We start from the raw sequence: 20,775 nt of genomic DNA, 5'->3' as shown, positions 1-20,775 counted from the left end.
ATAATACTATATAATCATTGTGGTACTTTAATTAAAATTCTAATAATAACATAATCAGCTAAGGGCTGTTCCATTCACGATAACCTGTTACTAGTACAGGAAATTCTAAACTCGTTTCATAAATCAAAAAATCGTACGGGGTGGTGTGCTTTAAAACTCGATATGGAAAAAGCCTATGACCGGATTGAATGGGATTTCTTATGGCAATGTCTTCATGCCATGGGCTTCCCTGATCAATGGATAGTTTGGATTAGGGAATGTGTGTCCAATGTTTCTTATTCGCTCAAAATTAATGGTTGTACTACTCCGTGGTTTCGCCCTTCTAGGGGTTTACGACAAGGGGACCCACTCTCCCCTTACCTTTTTATCTTATGTATGGAAGCTTTTGTGATGAAACTCTCACAATCTGCATCCACACCGGGCTCCGGCATTGGGTTTAAAATACAGCCTAACACGCCTATAATTCCATGTCTCCTCTTTGCAGACGATTGTTTACTACTTTGTAAAGGAACATCGGCGGCATGTCACAAACTAAAATCTCACATTGATGACTTCTGCACCCTCTAGGGCCAATTAGTTAATTTTCACAAATCTGCTATCATTTTTTCCAAACAGATTTCCTCCCAACGTAAAACTTCGTTAGCTAGTCATTTTAACATGCTTCCCCATTCATCTCTGGGGCGTTACCTGGGGGTCTACTTTAGCTCTTTCACTCCCACAAAGGCTGATTATCATAATATTCTCAAAAAAACGGAACAACGTATCCAGCACTGGGAAGCCGGTTTTCTTTCAAAAGGGGGTCGTCATACCCTGATTCAATCCAATCTCGAAGCACTTCCGTCCTTCTAATGTTCCTCCAATCTCCTGCCTGCTGCTACTGCTCAGTCTATTGATCATCTGCATCGCCAATTTTTCTAGCGTCAACAAAAAGATAAAAATACTACACCACTTATTGCCTGGGATACTATTTGTCAACCTAAAAGCCACGGGGGCCTCGGACTACGTAAGACTCTTCCGCTTAATCGGGCTTTTATTGCGAAATTGGGTTGGAAGGTACTTACCGATCATAACAATTTCTGGGTTCAACTCGTACGTAAACGATACCTCAAAACGCACAATTTTTTCACATGCAAACCCAAGCAATCCGACTCAGTCATCTCTGGCGTAAGATTTTGGCTCAGCGTGAAATTATTCGCAAAGGGGTCCGATGGAAAATTGGTAATGGTCAGAATATTTTCTTCTGGATGGATAACTGGCTTTCTCCTCAGAACTTGATCGAACTCACTAACGCCTGCCCCTCTCAGGTTGATCTCTCACTCCGCCTTAGTAACTTCATCCTTCCCCATGGAGTCTGGGATTGACCTAAGCTTAGCTCCCTTCTTCCACCCCACATTTTGTCCATTATTAGGGGGATTCCCTTACCTACCTCCCCTGTTGAAGATGTGCCTGTCTGGGGCCCTACCTTTCACGGGGACTTTACTGTCAAGTCCGCCACTTGGCTTGCTCACAATCTAGGTGATTCTAACTCTTCCTGGCCTTTTAAATGGATTTGGAAACTAGATCTTCCTCCCAAGTTGCTGATATTCTTATGGCAAATCTGTCATTCTAGCATTGGGGTCCGTAGTGTACTTCACTCTCGGCACATTATCCCCTTTGCCACCTGTCCTCTCTGTAATTCGCAAGATGAAACCATTGATCATTTATTCCAGTCATGTCCTTCTATCCAACAAGTATGGAACCTCCCTCCACTGCGGGCCTGGCTCGGCTTCTCTGTGGGTCATATCCCGTTCTTACAATCATTGCAACTGTTGAAACAACACAAAACTCGCACCGTTAAGTTAGTCTATCTCCTATGGTGTATATGGAAGGAACGAAATGATATCATTTTCCATAATCAACGGCTACTCATCCATCACATTTTTCATAAGGCAACATTCTTGTTCACAGAATGGGACACTCGGACCCGATTGGATCATCATGTCTCCACAGGTACCCCTTTTTCCTCCAACTCCTCCTCCCTCATCACCGCCTCCCAGCACCCTCCGCATATTATTCACGTTCGCTGGACCCCTCCGCCGGCCTCCTCTCACAAGCTCAATTTTGACGGCTCCGTACGTCACGACTCAGCAGCAGCGGGGGTGATTATTCGTGACTCTCACGGCTTGCGCTTACAATCTTGGCTCCGCTAAGGTCTTCGTAGCAGAAGCCACGGCCCTCCAGAAAGGGCTCCTCCTGGCCATTCAACAGGGGGTCACATCTCTTCATATTGAAGGCGATAATCTGCTGGTCATTAATGCTGTGCTGGGGAAATGTTCTGTTCCATGGCAGATTGATCACCTCGTACGTGATATTCGGGCTATTCTAGGGTCTTTCTCCTCGTGGACCCTGCAGCATATTTATCGCGAGGCAAATCAAGCAGCTGATTGGGTTGCAAATGTTGGTCATTTGATAGATTCTTCTTTTGTAATAGATTCTTGTTCTAATTCTGCTCTACAGTCCATTCTTGTAAACGACATATTAGGTCCACCCCTCGTGCGGAGGGTCTCCTGATATTTTTCTTCTTATCTATATAAAAAAAAAAAAAAATTCTCAATCTCCCACTAGATGAGAATCTGAAACATCATGGGCACAGCCGCACAGCAACAACTTTCAGCACACAAAAGTGAAAAGTGAGAAACTATGCAAACACTACTAGGCTGTTCCTATTTCCACCCACAAATCTTTCCACTTCCATCTTTTTCCCTTAATCATTGCTCTAATCATGGCAAAACTTATCTTCAATGGAAGACAAATTCATATAATAATTTGACCGCCATTAGAGCTTCCTCTTCAACCTCAATTGACAGCTTAGAAGAAGAAGATGATGGTAATAGAGGAGAGAGAGTGACAGATGTTGCTGCAAAAGGGTCTGGAACAAGCGCCAGAGGAAGGAGACTCCTCAAATTGCGTGAAGAAAAGCACAGAAGAGAACAACAACGCCTCCATGATTACCCTTCTTGGGCAAAGTACTTATCTCTCTTTCTTCTTTTTTTCAGGGTTTTGATATATGCAGCCTTACTCACTAATAATTATGTGTCGGACACGTGTTATTAATAATTATGTACACCCGAGTATACGATGAACTCTTTAATTATCACTAGAGAAATTCCACCTTAGACTATTTTATGTCATATACTTGTTGTGTTCTTTCAATGCTAATGAACTTTTAAGTGGATTTTCATATTTTGTTTGTAAATGATAAACAGAGTTTTAGAAGATGCGTGTAAGAATGATTTGGAACTTAGAGCAGTACTTGGAGATAGTATTGGTAATCCTGAACTTATGCGCAAAAAGGTACTCTTCAGTTTTTCTTCCTTTTTTTTTAGTTTGCTAATTTTAGATTATGGTGCTTCAAGTTTTTTTTGCTTATGTTATAACATGCCTATTCTATAGTACTTGTTGGTAAAATAATTGTTGATCAGGAAATAATTGTAGACAAAAAGAGGATATTACTTGATTGGATCTCATAAGAATATTGTTGTGCACTTGTGTTGTAGTATAAGAAACCATTGCCTTAGAAGCAAATTTCGCCACCATAATGGTGCAGGCTTATAATGAGGAACGCCCCAAGGTTAACATAACACCTTCGAATTTTACACCCTGAACTCAAAGGTTGGAATTGCTCAAGAACTACTCAATTTAGAGGAGAAAGGTAGATCATGTCTTTAGGTGTAGTATTTTTGTAAAGAAAAAAGAATGAATGGCCAAGAAGGTATTATTTATATGAAGGAGGAGAAATAGAACTGAAACAAATCCGAAAATAAAGAAAATTAGGTTCCTGGAAGTCCATGACAACCGCAAGCTATTGTCGATAACACGAGACACGGGGATTTCTCTCAGCAAGCCACCACGAAGCCACTGTGAATCGCGGCGTACTGCTTCTCAGTCTCACATTTATTATTCCAACACTACTAAATTGTTGATGTTCTTATAGCTCATTATAAACATTTGAACTGCTAATATCAATAAACATTTGAATTGGTAGCTCTTAATCAAATTTAATCAGGTAATCACATGAGAATATATAGAGAGATTAACAATTTGCCAATTTGGGTTTAGTTAATTGTATGATGTTTAGATATAAGTGATACAGAACAAAGTATATGATATCCTGTTGTATTCCTGCTTTCATTGTTAACGAATAATGAAGGAGGTTTATACAATTAAATGGGAGTTTGGTGCAAAGCTTTTAAATCTAAATCCATAGTTCAACTCCCCCCTCAAAAATAAATATCCAATCTTTACATTGTTAGTTTTTTCGTGGTGAAGTATGCTTTCATTTCATAACATACCATTTCTCAAGTGCCTCTCACAAGGTTGGAGCTCTTTTTTTGGGGGGGGGGGGAGGTTTAATTGCATGTCGCTTTAAAAGGGTGTTCCTAGTGAATCCTCAATTATATGTCGCCGCACATATACTATTAGGATGTTCGAAAACATTGTCACCTTCAGAAAACACTAACTATGTTTGTGTCTTCCTTCGCTCCTCGATTAACAAAATGGGTTGATGTCCAACTTCTTAACGGTCAGGAAGTAAAATGGTCAACTTTTTGTAACTGCTGGCTAGTTACAGCAGAATATCATTGCTTTATGTCAAGAAGTGATCATTTGGTGAATCTGCTTAAATTCTCTCTTCAAGGACAATTTGTCAAGGAAAATATGTCACAAGGAGTTGTGTAATCAAAAATAAATATATATGGTTGCCTTGGAACTTTTGAAAGGAAGTCTTGATACTTCAATGTCTTGGACATAATCTATTCATTATATGTTCTATACTTTTCTTTTCATTGATATTTCTTACGTCTCTTTCTAGTTTACTCTTTGCTTGAATCTTGTTTTTGGAAAGGAAGTCTTTAATGCTTTGTGAATTGTTTGTAAGGTTGAGGAAAGAGTCAGGAAGAAGGGGCGAGATCTCCAAAAATCCAAGACGGGCTCCGTCCTTGCCTTCAAAGTCAGCTTTAGAGAGTAAGTAAGAATTATTTTCCAGGATTACCTCCTTGCTTGCGTCTCTTGCTATCCTATAGTTTTGTACCTCTTTTTTTTCTTTTACTTTTCCAGATGTCCCAAATTAGCCCCTTCCTAGAAAGTAATGTCAAAAACTTTGCAACCCTTCTAAGTTGCTCTTGATTATTAAATTCGCCGTATATAGAGTAATAGACGGCTTATACCTAAGCTAAATAGGACCTCGTGCATTAACGAGGGAAAATTGGAAATTGATGATTATGTATTAAACATGTGCTCAACCTTTATGTCCTTTTTAAGAAGTTGATTTTTATTAATTTGGGACAAAGTTTTTAGAACAGAGGATATATTCCATAAAGTTATCTTTGTCCTAACGCTGAGCTTCGTAGGGAAGTATAGACGAGTTTTTGAGTTTCACCACATGGCTATGCAAAAGTGACCCTTTTAGAATAGTGTTCTTTCTTTGTAGAAAGATAGAGAACACGGGGCAGTCAGTTATAAATTTATCATTTTGTGTCAAGTAACTATTGAGACATATCCATTAGGATAAAAAGGAACTCCTCAGTTGTTGCACGAAGTTCTCTTGCCAAAAACTTCTTTGAGCTACAGAATCTTTCTTGTTGATGGAATTTATTCGAGAACAACTAGCACCTGTAACTTCCTGGTCTTGGCATTTGTAAAAGGCTTATAGCTGTCATTATATAGCTACAGTATGATCTATTGTCTTATTGAGTACACCTTATACTCGATAAAGAACTTGTAGCCGTGTCCCTTGCATGTAAATTGTGATATCATACATGTAGAAGTATGTGAACAGCAGACATCCATGTCTAATATCTTCGTGGTCTGCTTTCTAATTTTAGAGTAGAGTTGATGGGTTGAGATGCTAATATTAAGTAGGATTACCTACCAAAAATCATACTTAAGTGAAAATCAAATTCTTGAACCCACCCTTAATCAAGTTATTAATATTGCCGAGTTCTGAAAAGTAACAACTTGACAGGCTGGAGAGAGAAATTATGGGTTTTGTTTAATGATGGAGTTGGTGTCAATTATTGTCGTTGGCAAAGCGTTAGAGGAGGGGTAAGGGTGGGAGGGAGAAGGAGTGGATCTGGGACTGTTGAGGGGAAGGGAAAATGGTGGTGCTGGGGACATAAGAGAGTAAAGGTGGGGTTGGGTTTATTATTTCTTGTTAAGATTCATTTGATCAAGTCAATTAAGCCCTTTACTGCTATATAGGATGTTTTAATGGTTAATTAGATAATTAAGGTTGAGGGGATTTAAGGATGTAATAAAAAACTTAGTGGTGGTTTTAATTAATAATTTAGTTAGGGGTGGTATTGAGAGTTTGATCTTCACTTACGGCCCGTTTGGTAGTTGGTCATAAATTGTGGTAATGAGAATGAATTTGTGTGTAAATTTGTGAAAAATACCATTGTCCATTCCCATGGTAATGCTAATTTATCCTAAAGTGTCCACTTTCCTTCTTGAATTTTCATTCCCATCCAATACCACCTTGTACAGGTGGTAATGAGTGGTAATAAAATTTGCTTCCCTTTGGAGACAAAAACACAAGTTTAGGGGTGAGATTGCTTGCTCATGGAGAAAAAATGCCTCCCCATGAAGATTTTAAGGGCACTTCCCTAATAAAATTACACTTAAAATTCATTACCATTACCGCAATGTATTAACGACTACCAAACGAGCCGTTAGGGGAGGTTTTTGATTGATAGTCCTGTTAACAGCTCATCTCATGCATATGTTTATGGAGAAAGTTCTGCTTTGCAACTTTTGTCGTTTTTTCTTATTCCTTTTTTGGCTGTTCTTGAATCTGGACAGCTTTAATCCTCTGGACTCGTACATTTGGGTGGAACTATTTGGATCACCATCTGATCGGGATGTCGATCTTTTTGGAAGTGTAAGTGATAAATTTGTCATATGTTTTTCATTGAAGCCATCTTCTCCAATTGTGCACTATATGCTCCTTTGTTTAGCTGTAAGTCATTATTTCTCTCAATATCTTAGGTTATTCAAGCTTGGTATGTCATGGGACGCTTGGGGGCTTTTAATTCTTCAAATTTGCAGGTACTTAATTTTTTTTGTTTCTTTCTTATTTAGAGAGCTGTAAGATTTTACAATGCTTATATATGTTTATTCAGCTTATGTGGTGTCAATCTTTATGATCAGATTCATTATTCTTGAAACATTTAGTACTTGTATGAAGAATAACATGTGATTCAGACATTTATAGTTACATGTACAACTGAATTTTAACATGAAAAGCAAGGCAATTATTTTGGTAAGTGCGAATCTAGCCTTTGAAAAAGGATGTGATTTTGTACAATTGTTCAGCTGCGCTTAAAAAATCCAATGAAGCAACAAACTTGGTGATTTTGTCAATGATGAGTTGGTAGTCACTGTGGTTACTATCTGCAGAAGTTGATGATTTCTGTTGATATGGCAAATATAGAATTAAGGATTTACCTTCGTTTATGCATTCAAAACAAAGATGAAAAAACATGACGAAGTTCAGACTGTGCACAGCTCACATTTTCGTCGTGACAAGACAAATGCTTGAATCGATTAAACTATGTCGATGTGGCCAATTCGTGCACTGAAGGATGTCTGAATTGGTGGATAGATTATGTACTACAGAAACGGTCTGCAGTCTGTCTCAACCTTCTCTTTTGTGCATCCTAGTTGTGCCTGAAGCATTGACATCTCCTGTTGAAAATTGATACCTTAGGCTTGCCTTTAATTTGAATACAAGCTTTCCCAATGTTCACATGCTTCTAAAAAGTATGCCTACTGGCTACTGCATAAACTCTGCTCATTTCAGGCTTGTCAATAATCCATCACAGCCCACATGTCTAGTCAAGCTTGCATCTCTGCTAAGTCAAACCCTGATAGTCTTCTAAATGGTTATGTTTCTTCGCTTCCATGAAGACGATTTTGTATCGCCTCACTAATGCATTTTGCTTGATTAGCCTGATAGTCTTCTAAATGGTTTTTTCTTCGCTTCCATGAAGACGATTTTGTATCGCCTCACTAATGCATTTTGCTTGATTAGCAAAAGATGCAGTGTGAATCCTTCCCATTAGAATAAGTTTGTTAGAGAATGTGAACACTGGTTGCTACTGCTAACAAGATACTCTAAGGAGACATGGGTAAGGGATACTACTGAATGGTGGAGACTTTCTTGCATGCTTATGAGTTATGACCAACATTGTCCAAGGGTATTTTGTCTAAGTTGGCAAAATTAATGCTATGATGTCAAGCAAGGATTTGTGGCCATCTCAGTGTACTAACTAGTGCACTATGTTAGAACCTTGTTTGATTGTCCTCCACTTAATATATTGTAAAAGAAAGTTGGTCAATGAAGGTTTAACATCAGTACTTTTCTGTGTACTAGGGTCTAGCCATATACATATATTCGCTCTTCAATCTGGAGTTTGGAAATATTACCGAATACATGATCCTCTGTAGCTCTTTGTGGAACAAGAAAATACAATTGTTGTGTAATGTTTGACACTGCAAATTTGTGGGAATGCAGTTTTTGAGCCAACAAAAAGAGTTGTAGCTTTTCAGAACCCCCCCCCCCCACCCCTCGCGAAAACTAAAGTAAAGTAAAAGAACTGAAAAAAGAGAAGGGCAATATGCAAATATCTGTTAATGAAATTGCTGATACAATTCGGCCAGATAAATGGTTACATCAGCTAATCAAATCACTGATACAAATTATTTTAGCAAACTCAAGGCATCAAGGGGAAGGAGCCAATTGAAGCTTCCCTTTATTCTGTTATCACATTTGTATTTGAATTCAATGTTGTTCTTGAAACTTAGTTATTGTCGTATCAAGATTTATTAATGAGGCCAGTACTGATTAAAGATCTTTCCCCTGCTAGCTGGCAAATTCTTCAATGGAGTACAATCCCCTATACGATGCAGACAAGGGTCTTAAAGTGATGCCATCATCATTCCATGATATTAGTAATGTTGAATTTCAGGATAACTGGGGCCGTTTCTGGTATGAGCTACGAAATCTCTTGGCATACCTAGCTAAATTCCTTAAATAGCTCAATAATGTTTATCAGCTTCGTTTTATGATTTCACTACAGGGTAGACCTTGGAACATCTGATGTTTTTGCCATTGATGTTTTGCTGAATTGTTTGACGGTGCTGAGCTCAGAGTAAATTTTTAACCCAAGCTTTTTAAGCTAACTAACCGCCTGTCATCTTTTAATGATTTTCTAAAGATTCTTTCGCTATTGAATTCTGACATTATTGTATATATTTTAAGTAAACAATGTTCCATCTGGTGCAGTATCTTGGTATCCAACAAGTAGTTTTGGTGTCGTAAAATGGGTGATTGGGAAGAGGGATGACTAGTTCTGAGGATGGCTACAAGTTTTTTGAAATATAAAGTGGATTTTGTTTCCAGGAGTCGTCTACACCAATGAGGACATAACATGTATGCAGAGGTAAGGAGGATTGCTTCATTCAGATTACTACTAGTACTTCACTCGCCTTCTTAAAGACAATAAAAAGAACAGAAGCATCTTGATGTAAATGAAGGGGGGGGTAAACTGCAATCAGGGCTGTTTAGAACTTTTAATAACACACGGAAAAATAATCATAGACAACTTGAACGGAACCAACTTTATCATTGCTGTCTATATCCAATGGCGGATCTTCATTGGGGCAGGCCTGGGCCTGCCCCCCCGTAGGTTTTTTTTTTTTTTAAAAAAATAAGCCTTGTAGTTTAGAGCCCAAAACCCATACAAAAATAAGTTGCACGGCATCATAATATGTTACATCATAATATGTTATTGTGAAAAAATCTGGCCCCCTTAGCAAATCTTTCAAGATCCGCCACTGTCTACATCTATTGGTAAAGAAGAAAAATAGGTCTTTTTTCTTATATGTTTAGAAACGTCCCAGAAGTCCCCTTGTTTATTGAGCTGGTGGGGATCCATGTCGCACCCTTCCTGAATCTAACTTGTGTAGATATTCAAGGCTGAGATATTGTTGTTCACTTGTTCTGGTGTTAGGCTTTGAAGGTTTCAACCTTCCACTTCAGGCATCTAATCATTTATCCACCAATACAACTTACACATTTAGGACTCGATTCTGCAAAGAGTACTTGTCCCACGTTCTCAACATTTTCACTGTTGTCTGCTGTGTCTTGGCACTAAACTCTCAGCTGCTAGATTTCTGTAAAAGTTACTCCTAGCTGCCTAATAATTGTGCTGTCTCTGTTTTCAGATTGGATGAGAAGCATAGATATTCCCACTCTACCTGAAAGACTCAAAGACCGCCTTGTCTTAAACATATCGTGCATTAAGATTTTCGTAATCTTCATCATATGACGTGACTGTAGCCTTATTGGCTTTGATTGGCAGATATTCAGCTACAACTGCAATTATAGTGCACTCATCTTAAACAGGTTGCATTGCTTGACTAGACTGCCCTGCTTCTGCAAATTTTAGTCAGCAGAATCCTCTAATGCAACAAGAGAAGTCAGAAACGCGCTACGAATTAACATGTTTGTCAAACTTTTGCACAAGGGAATCTGAGATCTTGTAGTATATATCTTCCAAGGATAGCCTCCCCGAGCAATATGTTCCCCCTTCCCCCTTTACTCCAGCTTGCTGGAGATAAGTTTGTAAGTTCCATTTCGTTTCTAGGTTTTTTAGAATAGTTCCCTCGAAAATTAATCTAGATTTACAATAGATATACATTTGCTTGGTTTACAGATTCTTTGATATGATGGTAAGTACTTCATTTCCAAAGAAATGTTGTTTCCGCACTTTTCAAAGTACGTGTTGATATCTAATTCAAAAGATTATAATTAATTCTCGATATAAATCTAACAATATACTCTCTCTAATCCAAAGTGTTGCATTAACCTCAAAACCCTAGTTAAAAGGTAAATTCGGTGATGTAAGATTATTTTTCATCAATTCACAACGTACTTTGAGAAAATTCATGGTCAAAATTCGACCACAAAATGCAAACAACCACTTAATTAGGAACTCGATAAACATTCATGAGTTCATCCTCACATATTGTTCACCTATCAGGTCAATTATAGTAAATGTCGGACTTTCAGATCTATTAGAACAAAAGATTCTCGAAACAGAGAGGATAGCAGATGAATGTATTCTAGCTCAGAGAGCGGGAGTAGGACAAGAAAGGAAGCAGAAAGAAGCAACCCCTTTCACTATATATATTTCCAGCAAGCGCAATGGAGTGTAGCAGAATCTGCAATGTTGTATGCTGTCCAAAGTGTCAAAATTGTCAAAAGTGCCGAAATAGAAGTACTTATAAGAGATTTCCGAGGGCGTTCCCAGAAAACTGGCCAATCCGAACCTCATGCAGTCATACCAGCAGGCATCAACTATCGATGTTCATTTCACCAATATGACCTAAGAGCAGACTCGACATCAGCAAGTGATTGACCAGCGTACAAAGCTTCAAGGCCTTCAACTCTCCCTTCCTCAAAGCAGCAGATATGCCTTACTAGCGGTTTGCTTGGTTTACAGATTCTTTGATATGATGGTAAGTACTTCATTTCCAAAGAAATGTTGTTTCCGCACTTTTCAAAATACGTTAATTCAAAAGATTATAATTAATTCTCGATATAAATCTAACAATATACTCTCTCTAATCCAAAGTATTGCATTAACCTCAAAACCCTAGTTAAAAGGTAAATTCGGTGATGTAAGATTATTTTTCATCAATTCACAACGTACTTTGAGAAAATTCATGGTAAAATTCGACCACAAAATGCAAACAACCACTTAATTAGGAACTCGATAAACATTCATGAGTTCATCATCACATATTGTTCACCTATCAGGTCAATTATAGTAAATGTCGGACTTCCAGATCTATTAGAACAAAAGATTCTCGAAACAGCAGGCATCAACTATCGATGTTCATTTCACCAATATGACCTAAGAGCAGACTCGACATCAGCAAGTGGTTGACCAGCGTACATAGCTTCAACTCTCCCTTCCTCAAAGCAGCAGATATGCCTTACCAGCGGTTTGAAGAGGAGTTCAAATGTTACTGGGTTTCTACAAACAGCTAAATCAAACTATAGCAAATATGGGTAAAGGAATGTCTCATTAGTTATAATGATTTCGTTAAAAAATCAAAAGGCTAAATCAAATTGTATAAGCTTTACCTTCATCGACAGTGGAGCGACATTTACAGTAGTATCAGGCAGATTCATGACAGTTGATTCCTGAAAACCCGTTGGGCGCTGACTTGGGCTATGTTTAGTTCACCTGAAATTTTCTGATCTGAACTTATCTGAACTTATTTTTTCTGATCTGATCTGATCTGAAGTGATATGATTTACAAGAACTTATCTTTTATAAAATATATTATTACTATTATATTATTACTTTGTAATTCATATTATGCATTAAATTATAAGATCTTATTTATAGTATTATTATTATTATCATTTTATTTCTATTACAACTTTTACACAATTTGTATTATTAATAATGATTATTATTATTATGATTATTATTATTATTATTATTATTATTATTATTATTATTATTATTATTATTATTATTATTATTATTATTATAACAACAACAATAATTATAATCATAATAATTATTATTATTACTAAAAATAATTATATAACCCAGGTCATTAATTTGAGCACTTATACAATGTTTCACTCTTTTCCTTAAAAAAATATTTCGCACTAGAGAAGTCGGCAGACTCAACTCTTTTTTTTCATATAAAATAAAATAAGATATACAAACAACTATGACTTGCCCAAGAAAGAAATAAATAGCGTGCAACTTCAAATAGCTAGAGAGATTTGGAATTCGATAGGAAGAAGTATACCGAATCTAAATTTATAATTTGTATCCCGCACTTAGCTTATTTTAAAATGTAATCCGAACTTAGTAGTTTCGTCGTCATAAATTTGAGTTATCATATTTTATATATTTCTTATTTTTGCGTCAATCTTATGTTCTTAACACGTAGCTTTTAATTTTCTATTATTTAATAACAAAAAAATAAGTTAAAATAATGATAACAATGAAATTTATAATAATAACAACAAGATTAATAATAATTACCAATATTAATAATTAATAAGTACAACAGCAACAATAATAATCGTTTTGAACAAATGTACTAGCAAATAATAATACTCCATTTGTATTTTTTATATTTTTCCCACTTAGAATCTTGACACTATTCACGATTAGAGAGAATATTTTAGACACAATTAGATAGAATCTTTTAGATGTTTCTCAATATATAAGAAAAAATATAGTCATGTGGGGTCTTGTTTGATTCGTCTCAATGAGCATTTTATTAATATTCAATTATTATAATGAATTTTTAAATATAAGCATGATCTGATCTGAACGTATTTTTTCTAATCTAATCTGATCTGCTCTGATTAAATTTGAAATAAACAAAAATAAGGTGAACTGAACGTGGCCTTGATCTAAAAAAAATATATTTCCGGGTTGGGTATCAAGCGAGATAAGCCTGGTCAGGTCATGGGCCGATCTTATCTTGTTATCCGGTACCCGAAAACCCGTTAGCTTTTTTGTGTCCCGAATGAAGCTCGTGTCTTCTGCTATATGAATATGATTGCTAGTGTATGGGTTTAATTTGTTTTCAGACTCTTTTTCTTTTTCTTTTTCATGGTTGTAGACCCCTTTCTTTATCCCTGACTCCTCTAGTTCTCTGCTCCCACATGGCGTCGCAATGACCAAAACATCCAAGCAACTCTGCTATATAATATACTGTTGGTCTTCTTCATATGAAACAATCACTTTTTTTTTTTCTATTCGATGTCAGTAGGTAGAACTGTAGCAGTAGGTACTTTGTGCAATGTTTTTGTTGAGTGATGTTCAAATTTGTACTAATTATTTGTTGAAATTTTTTGTATACATTGATTGGTGTTCTTATCTAACCTGCATTTATACATAGGAAGTTGGAAGATCATGTGACCCGACCCGGAAAGTGGGGTATCCGTTTTCCCGGATCGGGTCACGGGCCGACCTTTTGACTATCCAAAGCAGGTAACCGCATTTTCGGATATTTGAAAAATCGGATCTCCGATAATGAACACCCCTAATTTTATTGGTTTCTTCTTAGGGCGTGTTCGGCACAAGCTTTTTAAGTAGCTTTTAGTGTCTTGACTAGGTCAAAACACTAATTAGAAAAAAATAAGAGTGTTTGGCTAGGTAGTGGTGTAAGTAGTTTTTAGTGGTACAAGTAGTGTTTTAGTAGTAGAAGTTCAGTTTGTCAAAAGTTACAATTTGTAGTTTTTGGGTAGCTTTTAATGGTGTATAAATGATATGTTAAAGCTTTATTTGAATTTTTAACTAGTTATTCTTAAACCGCTACTTTAAAACCTTCTTTTACCGAACATCAATATTTTACACCGCTACTTGGACAGCTAAGCGCTACACACCAACCACTAGCAGCTACCAGTACAACTAACAGCTACTCTCACAGCTAAAAGCTATCACCACAACTACTGTTGCCGAACACGCCCTTAGACAATTTAAACTAAGTAACTAACTTGCTAACGACATGTTCTCTTCGCCTAAAAAAATAGAAGGATGGTAGATAGATCATAGATCGGAGGAGAAATGATAAACATCTATTTGATAGATGCAAAAAAACATCTATCAGGCATTATAATAATATATTCCCAACAAAAGGTATTTGTGGTCCCCTAAGGAAAGGGGTGGAATGAAATTGAAAGTAACGGCGTTAAGGAAAGAGAAAGAAGTCAAGAAAAAGAGAAAAAAGTCCAGAAACTAGGAGAGAGAAATTGAAGAGAGAAACTTGAGAAAAAAGTCCAGAAATTCCAGAGAAATTACAAGATGAGAAAGATAAGGAATAATTCAAGGAATAATTGAAGAATTTATTGAAGATGAGAAGATGAGCAGTAGCGGTATGGAATCGGTAATGAAGGAAGGGTGCGAACATGCAGTTCCCATAGCTGCGGAGGTAAGTACAATTCTGCAAAAAAAATTCAGTTGTAGAATAAATGATGAAATGTACGAATATCATTGTAAAATGTAATAAATATGTTCTCTGAGTTAGTAAAAATGGTGGCTTGCGAATAAATTCAGCTAATTTTGACATTTATTGAAATGCGGAGGTTAGTAATAAATGAAATGGTGGGAAAAATTGACATTTATTGAAGTAGGGAAAAAAATGGTGGCTTGCGAATAAATTCAGGTAATTTTGTTTGTATTGTAATAACTTCATGCTGCAATTTTTATTAACCAAATAATTGGCATAGTAATAATTGAAAATATAAAATTGGAATTGCTGGAAATATTGCAATTGCTGTCATTTAAGTTTGTATCTTATAATATTGGAATTGCAGTACATGAATTGTGTTCAATTGGTTGATAATGATGAACTGGTTGTTATTGAGACACCTGATCCTCATAGTTGTGGATCAAACACTGTTGTGCAACCACCTGCAGTTGGTATGGTGTTTGGGACATGGGAATATGCTGATGATTATTTTAGGAGATATGGAAAGCAGGAAGGTTTTGGTGTAATTAGGGCAGCTGGGTCTTTGAAGAAAGTAGGTGTGAAAGGGAAAGAGGTGACCGGTGGAGAAGTGAAGAAGGAGTTTAGGAATTACACTTGGAAATGTGAGTGTAATGGTAAACCTGACATGAAACGAACATTGAAGGGGCGTGTTGCGGTTGGACGTAAAGGTGTAGAAGTGCCAACTAGGAAGTCTAAGAAATGCAATTGCCCTGTTATGATGTATGCTGCATGTAATGATGCTGCATGTAATGAAGGGGGGGAATGAGTAGTGAAGAAGGTCGTATTGGATCATGTGAACCATAATCCAACACCAAGCAAATCCAGGTTCATTAGCATGTTTAGGAAGGAGGAGGTTAGTTGCGCTGTTAGGAGGCGTTTGTTTAATGATCACGCTGTTGGTGTTAGAATATCACAGATTCATAGTAGCTTAGCGCGTGAGCGAAATGGTCTTGAGAATATGGTTATCACAGAGAGGGATCTTAGGAATATGGTTGCCAAGGAAAGGAAGTTGAAACTTGGGCCCGGAGATGCAAATGCAATGCTAATGTACTTTAACAAGATGGCAGCTGACAATCAAAATTTTTTCCACATTCATCGACTTGACGATAAAGGGTATTTGAAGGATGTACTTTGGGTTGATGCTAGGTCGAGGGTGGCATACGAAGAATTTGGTGACGTTGTATGTTTCGATGCGACATATTTGACAAATGATTATGAATTACCTTTTGCAAACTTTGTTGGAGTGAACCACCATGGGCAGAGCATATTGCTTGGTTGTGCGCTAGTATCGCGAAGATGCGGAGACTTATGGTGGGTGTTTAGCACATGGTTGCTTTGCATGGGGGGTAAGGCACCCATTGGAATATTGACAGACCAAGATGCTGCCATGAGGAAGGCCCTTCGCAATGCTATGCCGGAGTCTGTACACCGGTGGTGCATTTGGCACATCATGATGAAATTTGGGAAGAAGCTTGGTTCATATGGTAATTACAAAGATTTGAAGGAAGCGTTGACGAAAGCCATATACGAGAGTGTAAGTCCAGAAGTTTTTGAGAGGAGTTGGGTTTGTGCCATAGAGAAGTATGAGCTTGGTGATGATGAATGGCTTCAAGGTATATTTGTTAAGTGAACCAAGCTTAGCATGTAGAAATGTTATACTGTATTGTATGCATTGTCTTGAAGTTTTTAGCGACTCTGCAGGTTTGTTTCGGGAAAGAGATATGTGGGTTCCTGCTTACATGAGGCATCTATTTTGGGCGGGAATGAAGACAACCCAAAGGTGTGAGAGCATCAACAGTTTTTTTGACGGTTATGCTCACAAAACCACAAAATTAATGCGAGTTTGCTGAGCAATATTGCAACGCGATGGAATCTAGAGCAAATGCGGAGAGGGAAGCTGATGCAAATAGTTCAAGGTATCTCCGTGTTGCTGTGACAACTTTCAAGACGGAGATTGTGTTTCAAAAGTTGTACACGGATGCTAAATTTAGGGAGATACAAAATGAATGTATGAAGGTGTTATACCTTGAATGGACTGGTAAGCAGGATGTTGGACAGGAGTTGGTTGAACATACGTATGAGGATAGGGTTTGGGTGGTTAGCAAGGACACTAAAAAGGAGGTGCCTCTTGATAGGAATTGTGAATATGTAGTTCTTATAGACATGGAGACGACCGAAGCTAAGTGTGAATGCAAGATGTTTGACGGGAATCTTATGTAGGCATATAATATCGTTATATAATAAGTTGAAAATTAAGGAGATACCTGAAAAGTACATACTACGTCGATGGCGGAAAGATGTATTCCGGAAGCATACAATGGTGAAGGTAGCTTATCACGACCCCTCAAAGACGGATGAAGTGCAGAACTATGATAGAATGATGGTTGTTTTTGACCCAATCTGCTTGAAGGCAGCCAACTATGGTGATGTTCACACTGTGTTGAGACGCTCCAAGTACTCAACATACGCCTAGATGAAGGCATTCCATGAAGATTGCTGGTATGAGCCTGAAAGATTGCACTCCTACTTCTGTTGGTAACACACAGTGGGTGCAGTTGGCAAATGGTTCTGTAGGAGTTGGCAGCTGCAATAGGGTAGAGAAGTCCCCAAATGAATGTGAAGGTAGTCGCATAGAAGTTAATGTGGCTAAAGACCCCCTACGAAAAAAACAAAACGGGCAGGTAGAATAAGTCATGCGTTGAGAAGGCCAAGAATGAGAAGGCGAATAATGAGAAGGGAAAGAATGATGAAGGGAAGAATGCGGAAGCTAAGAAGAAACAGCAAGAAGCACCTAAGAAGGGGAAAGGCAAAGGAGTGAAACGCAAGGAGAACGCAGACCCCCTCCTCAGGTATAAAACATGATTGAAGTTGGTTGTTAGTTATTTCAGTTTTGAGTTATTTCATTCATTGTTCATAGTAACATTTTTAAGTAATTTCGTTAATTGTTTTTATTGTAATCCTTTCATATATTTGAACAGTCATAACTGAAAGTTGAACAACTAAATATATTTCATGAACACAATTTATTTCACCTTATTTCACTGCAAATATACAGTATAAAGTTACAATTTTTGTGACGAATTTGTAGTGCATAATATTTCTGCAGATAGTGAACTTACTTAGTGAACTTACCATCAAAGTGTTCATAGTCAAATTGCAATAAATTAATAGTGTTTAATTTTAGAAAATTAGGCATTGACCAAAGATCGATGTTCAATTCAGGATTTGGAGAACGTGAATCCATCAACACGTTTGGAGCTGCAGTTGTGGCCTACTAGTCAGGTACCAATAGTATCGTGTGTGATTTGAATTGTAGTTTATGTTTTTATGTGTAGTAATACTAAGTTTTTTTAACGTTGTCGTTCATAGGCTTACCAATACAGAGACTTCTTCGACAAAGAATGCTAGTTGAAACACTCGAATGGTAGTTGGAAGAATGGATTGGTAGTTGAAACACTCGAATGGAACTTCGAACACGAACAATGGATTTAAATTCATTACAGAATTAGTATGTTACATGTTGTTATTTGCTGCTGCAATACATCATATTATTTGCTACATTAGATTAGATCTTCAACCCCTCCGCTAGTAATTTTAAAGTTTGTAATAGAATCTCCGAGATAGGGACACATAATTGTGCGGATGTGTCGAATTCTTTCACCATTGGTAATGTGAATCCCAAGGAAAAACCGATTATTTATGCAGTTGGACCAAGACAGGCCAAGAGCTGGTTCCACTTGTATTCCAGATGTTAGTAGACGAATATTATTCGTATTGTGTGTGTTGTCGACGAAAGTAGCCCGAACTTCATTAGTGCATACCACAGCTGCATTGTAGTTATGTGCAAGTCCTCTCAACTCAGCTGAAATTTTGAAAAAAAGTTTGGACCTTGAAGTCATGTCTTCATGGTTATTGTTGAATGCACATTGGAAAATAGATGCAATTGAGTCAACGATAATTAGACGCACGTTGCGAGGTGATTGTTCGGCTTGCTTGCATAATATAGTAATATTTTTAATTGCCGTCAAAAGATCAGATGGATTATCAACTCGCATGACCTTTACATCATCAATGTTAATGTAACTACTCTCATTTATATAGTTTTCCTTCATGTAATTTGCAATTTTAACAAGTCGGTTTGCTGGAAATTGTTGTTCGAATGTATGTAAATGCATGATCCGAATAAACCACCACATGATGGTGGGAGTTGGCACAACAGTGAGAGTTGTAAGCATATTTGTGTTTTTCCCGATGCACTTTCCCCACAAAGCTCCGTGATCATACCGGTTGGGAAAGCCACCTCCTAACATGGTGTCGATCCCTTTGCAGCCCACAGCAATTTTCTGTTGAATTTGTTTGAAGATTTGTAGGTTTATTGGCATTGGTTGTGGGATGGGTTGTGTTGTTGCCATAATTGATGGAAAATGGGTTGGTTAAGAATTTTATTTCTGCTTTGGATTATAATTTATAATGGGCCTTGTTTATACTTGGGTTAAGTATTTATAAAGGTTGACGGGCTCTAGGAGAGGATAAATGAGAAATGGACTTCAAAATGATAATCCATTTCAGTTAATGACAGCTGCTGCCCAATTTCTCTTTCTTTCTCTTTCTTTCTCTGAACTTCTCTGCTGCTGCCCAATGACAAATGTTGTGCACAGTGCTCAAGGTCTGCGCTGCAAACCCATTTGCAGACGCAAAACCAAATTGCAGCCTCAAACAGATAAATGTCATTTCTCGTACTTGAAGTGATAAAAAAGTTGTTCATTTCTCAAGTTATTTGTACTTGTAAATTAAAACTCATAAAAATGTTGTTCATAAAATATAAAACATAGTTCGCTCAATGTTTCGAAAATTTAGTAAATAACACTAAACTACTAAATTACTTTATACACTAAACTACTAAATTAAAACAGTAATATACTAATACAGTAAATTCATACTATAATAACGAAGTACTTTTAGTTACAAAATTACTTAATACAGTAAATTCATACTATATTAAATTATATAAACCCATACAACATATCAATTACTTAATAGGCAACAAAATTACTTAATACTTAATAGGCAACAAAATTACTTAATACTTAATAGGCAACTACTATTGATAGATTTATAAGTTGTGTTCATCATTTATCAAGTTTGATTAATGGATTTAGAACTTCTATTCGTCATTTTATAAATTGTGTTTGTAAGTTATAAACTACTATTGATCTATTTATAAGTTGTGTTCATCATTTATGAAGTTTGATTAATGGATTTACAACTTCTGTTCGTCATTTTATAAATTCTGTTTCTAAGTTATAAACTACTATTCATCTATTTATAAGTTGTGTTGTGTTTGTAAGTTATAAACTAGTATTGATCGATTGATAAGTTGTGTTCATCATTTTATAAATTGTGTTTGTAAGTTATAAACTACTATTGATCGATTTATAAGTTTTGTTGTGTTTGTAAATTATAAACTACTATTAACGGATTTCAAACTTGTGTTCGGAATTTTTAAAATTGTGTTCTAAGTTATAAAATATTATTCATCGATGGGTCATCATTTATCAAGTTGTATTATTGGATTTACAACTTCATTTCGGCATTTTATAAATAATTGTAAGTTTCAAATAACTATTCGTTGATTTATAAGTTGTGTTCATCATTTATGAAATTGTATTGATGTATGTAGTAGTTGTTCGTCATTTAACT

General features: G+C 36.7%; 2 protein-coding genes across 2 annotated transcripts; both read left to right on the top strand.

The window, feature by feature from the left end:
• Positions 1-2,609: 2,609 nt before the first annotated feature.
• LOC104908290 (hypothetical protein) lies at positions 2,610-10,819 on the top strand. Its single transcript, XM_057395021.1, has 9 exons — positions 2,610-3,005; positions 3,246-3,333; positions 4,916-5,001; positions 6,838-6,916; positions 7,024-7,083; positions 8,904-9,025; positions 9,117-9,191; positions 9,325-9,479; positions 10,264-10,819. The coding sequence occupies exons 1-8, from the start codon at positions 2,680-2,682 to the stop codon at positions 9,356-9,358; spliced, it is 870 nt and encodes a 289-aa protein (XP_057251004.1). The 5' UTR covers positions 2,610-2,679; the 3' UTR covers positions 9,359-9,479; positions 10,264-10,819.
• A 5,091-nt stretch (positions 10,820-15,910) lies between these two features.
• On the top strand, positions 15,911-16,925 carry LOC125494352 (protein FAR1-RELATED SEQUENCE 5-like). Its single transcript, XM_048637921.2, has 2 exons — positions 15,911-16,688; positions 16,777-16,925. Exons 1-2 carry the CDS (start codon positions 15,911-15,913, stop codon positions 16,923-16,925), a joined length of 927 nt encoding a protein of 308 aa, XP_048493878.2.
• The last annotated feature ends 3,850 nt before the right edge of the window (positions 16,926-20,775 follow it).

The sequence above is a fragment of the Beta vulgaris genome, chromosome 5 (assembly GCF_026745355.1).
Source record: "Beta vulgaris subsp. vulgaris cultivar EL10 chromosome 5, EL10.2, whole genome shotgun sequence".
Classification (NCBI taxonomy): Eukaryota; Viridiplantae; Streptophyta; class Magnoliopsida; order Caryophyllales; family Amaranthaceae; genus Beta; species Beta vulgaris.
Note: the sequence above shows the minus strand (reverse complement) of the source record. Positions and strands in the feature narration are given on the sequence as shown.

Coding starts and splice junctions, on each gene's coding strand:
- LOC104908290 (XM_057395021.1), top strand. CDS start 2,680: ATGCAAACACTACTAGGCTGTTCCTATTTCCACCCACAAATCTTTCCA. Junction 6,917..7,023: donor ATGTCGATCTTTTTGGAAGT/GTAAGTGATAAA, acceptor TCAATATCTTAG/GTTATTCAAGCTTGGTATGT. Junction 9,192..9,324: donor ACGGTGCTGAGCTCAGAGTA/AATTTTTAACCC, acceptor TCTGGTGCAGTA/TCTTGGTATCCAACAAGTAG.
- LOC125494352 (XM_048637921.2), top strand. CDS start 15,911: ATGTTTAGGAAGGAGGAGGTTAGTTGCGCTGTTAGGAGGCGTTTGTTT. Junction 16,689..16,776: donor TGATGATGAATGGCTTCAAG/GTATATTTGTTA, acceptor GCGACTCTGCAG/GTTTGTTTCGGGAAAGAGAT.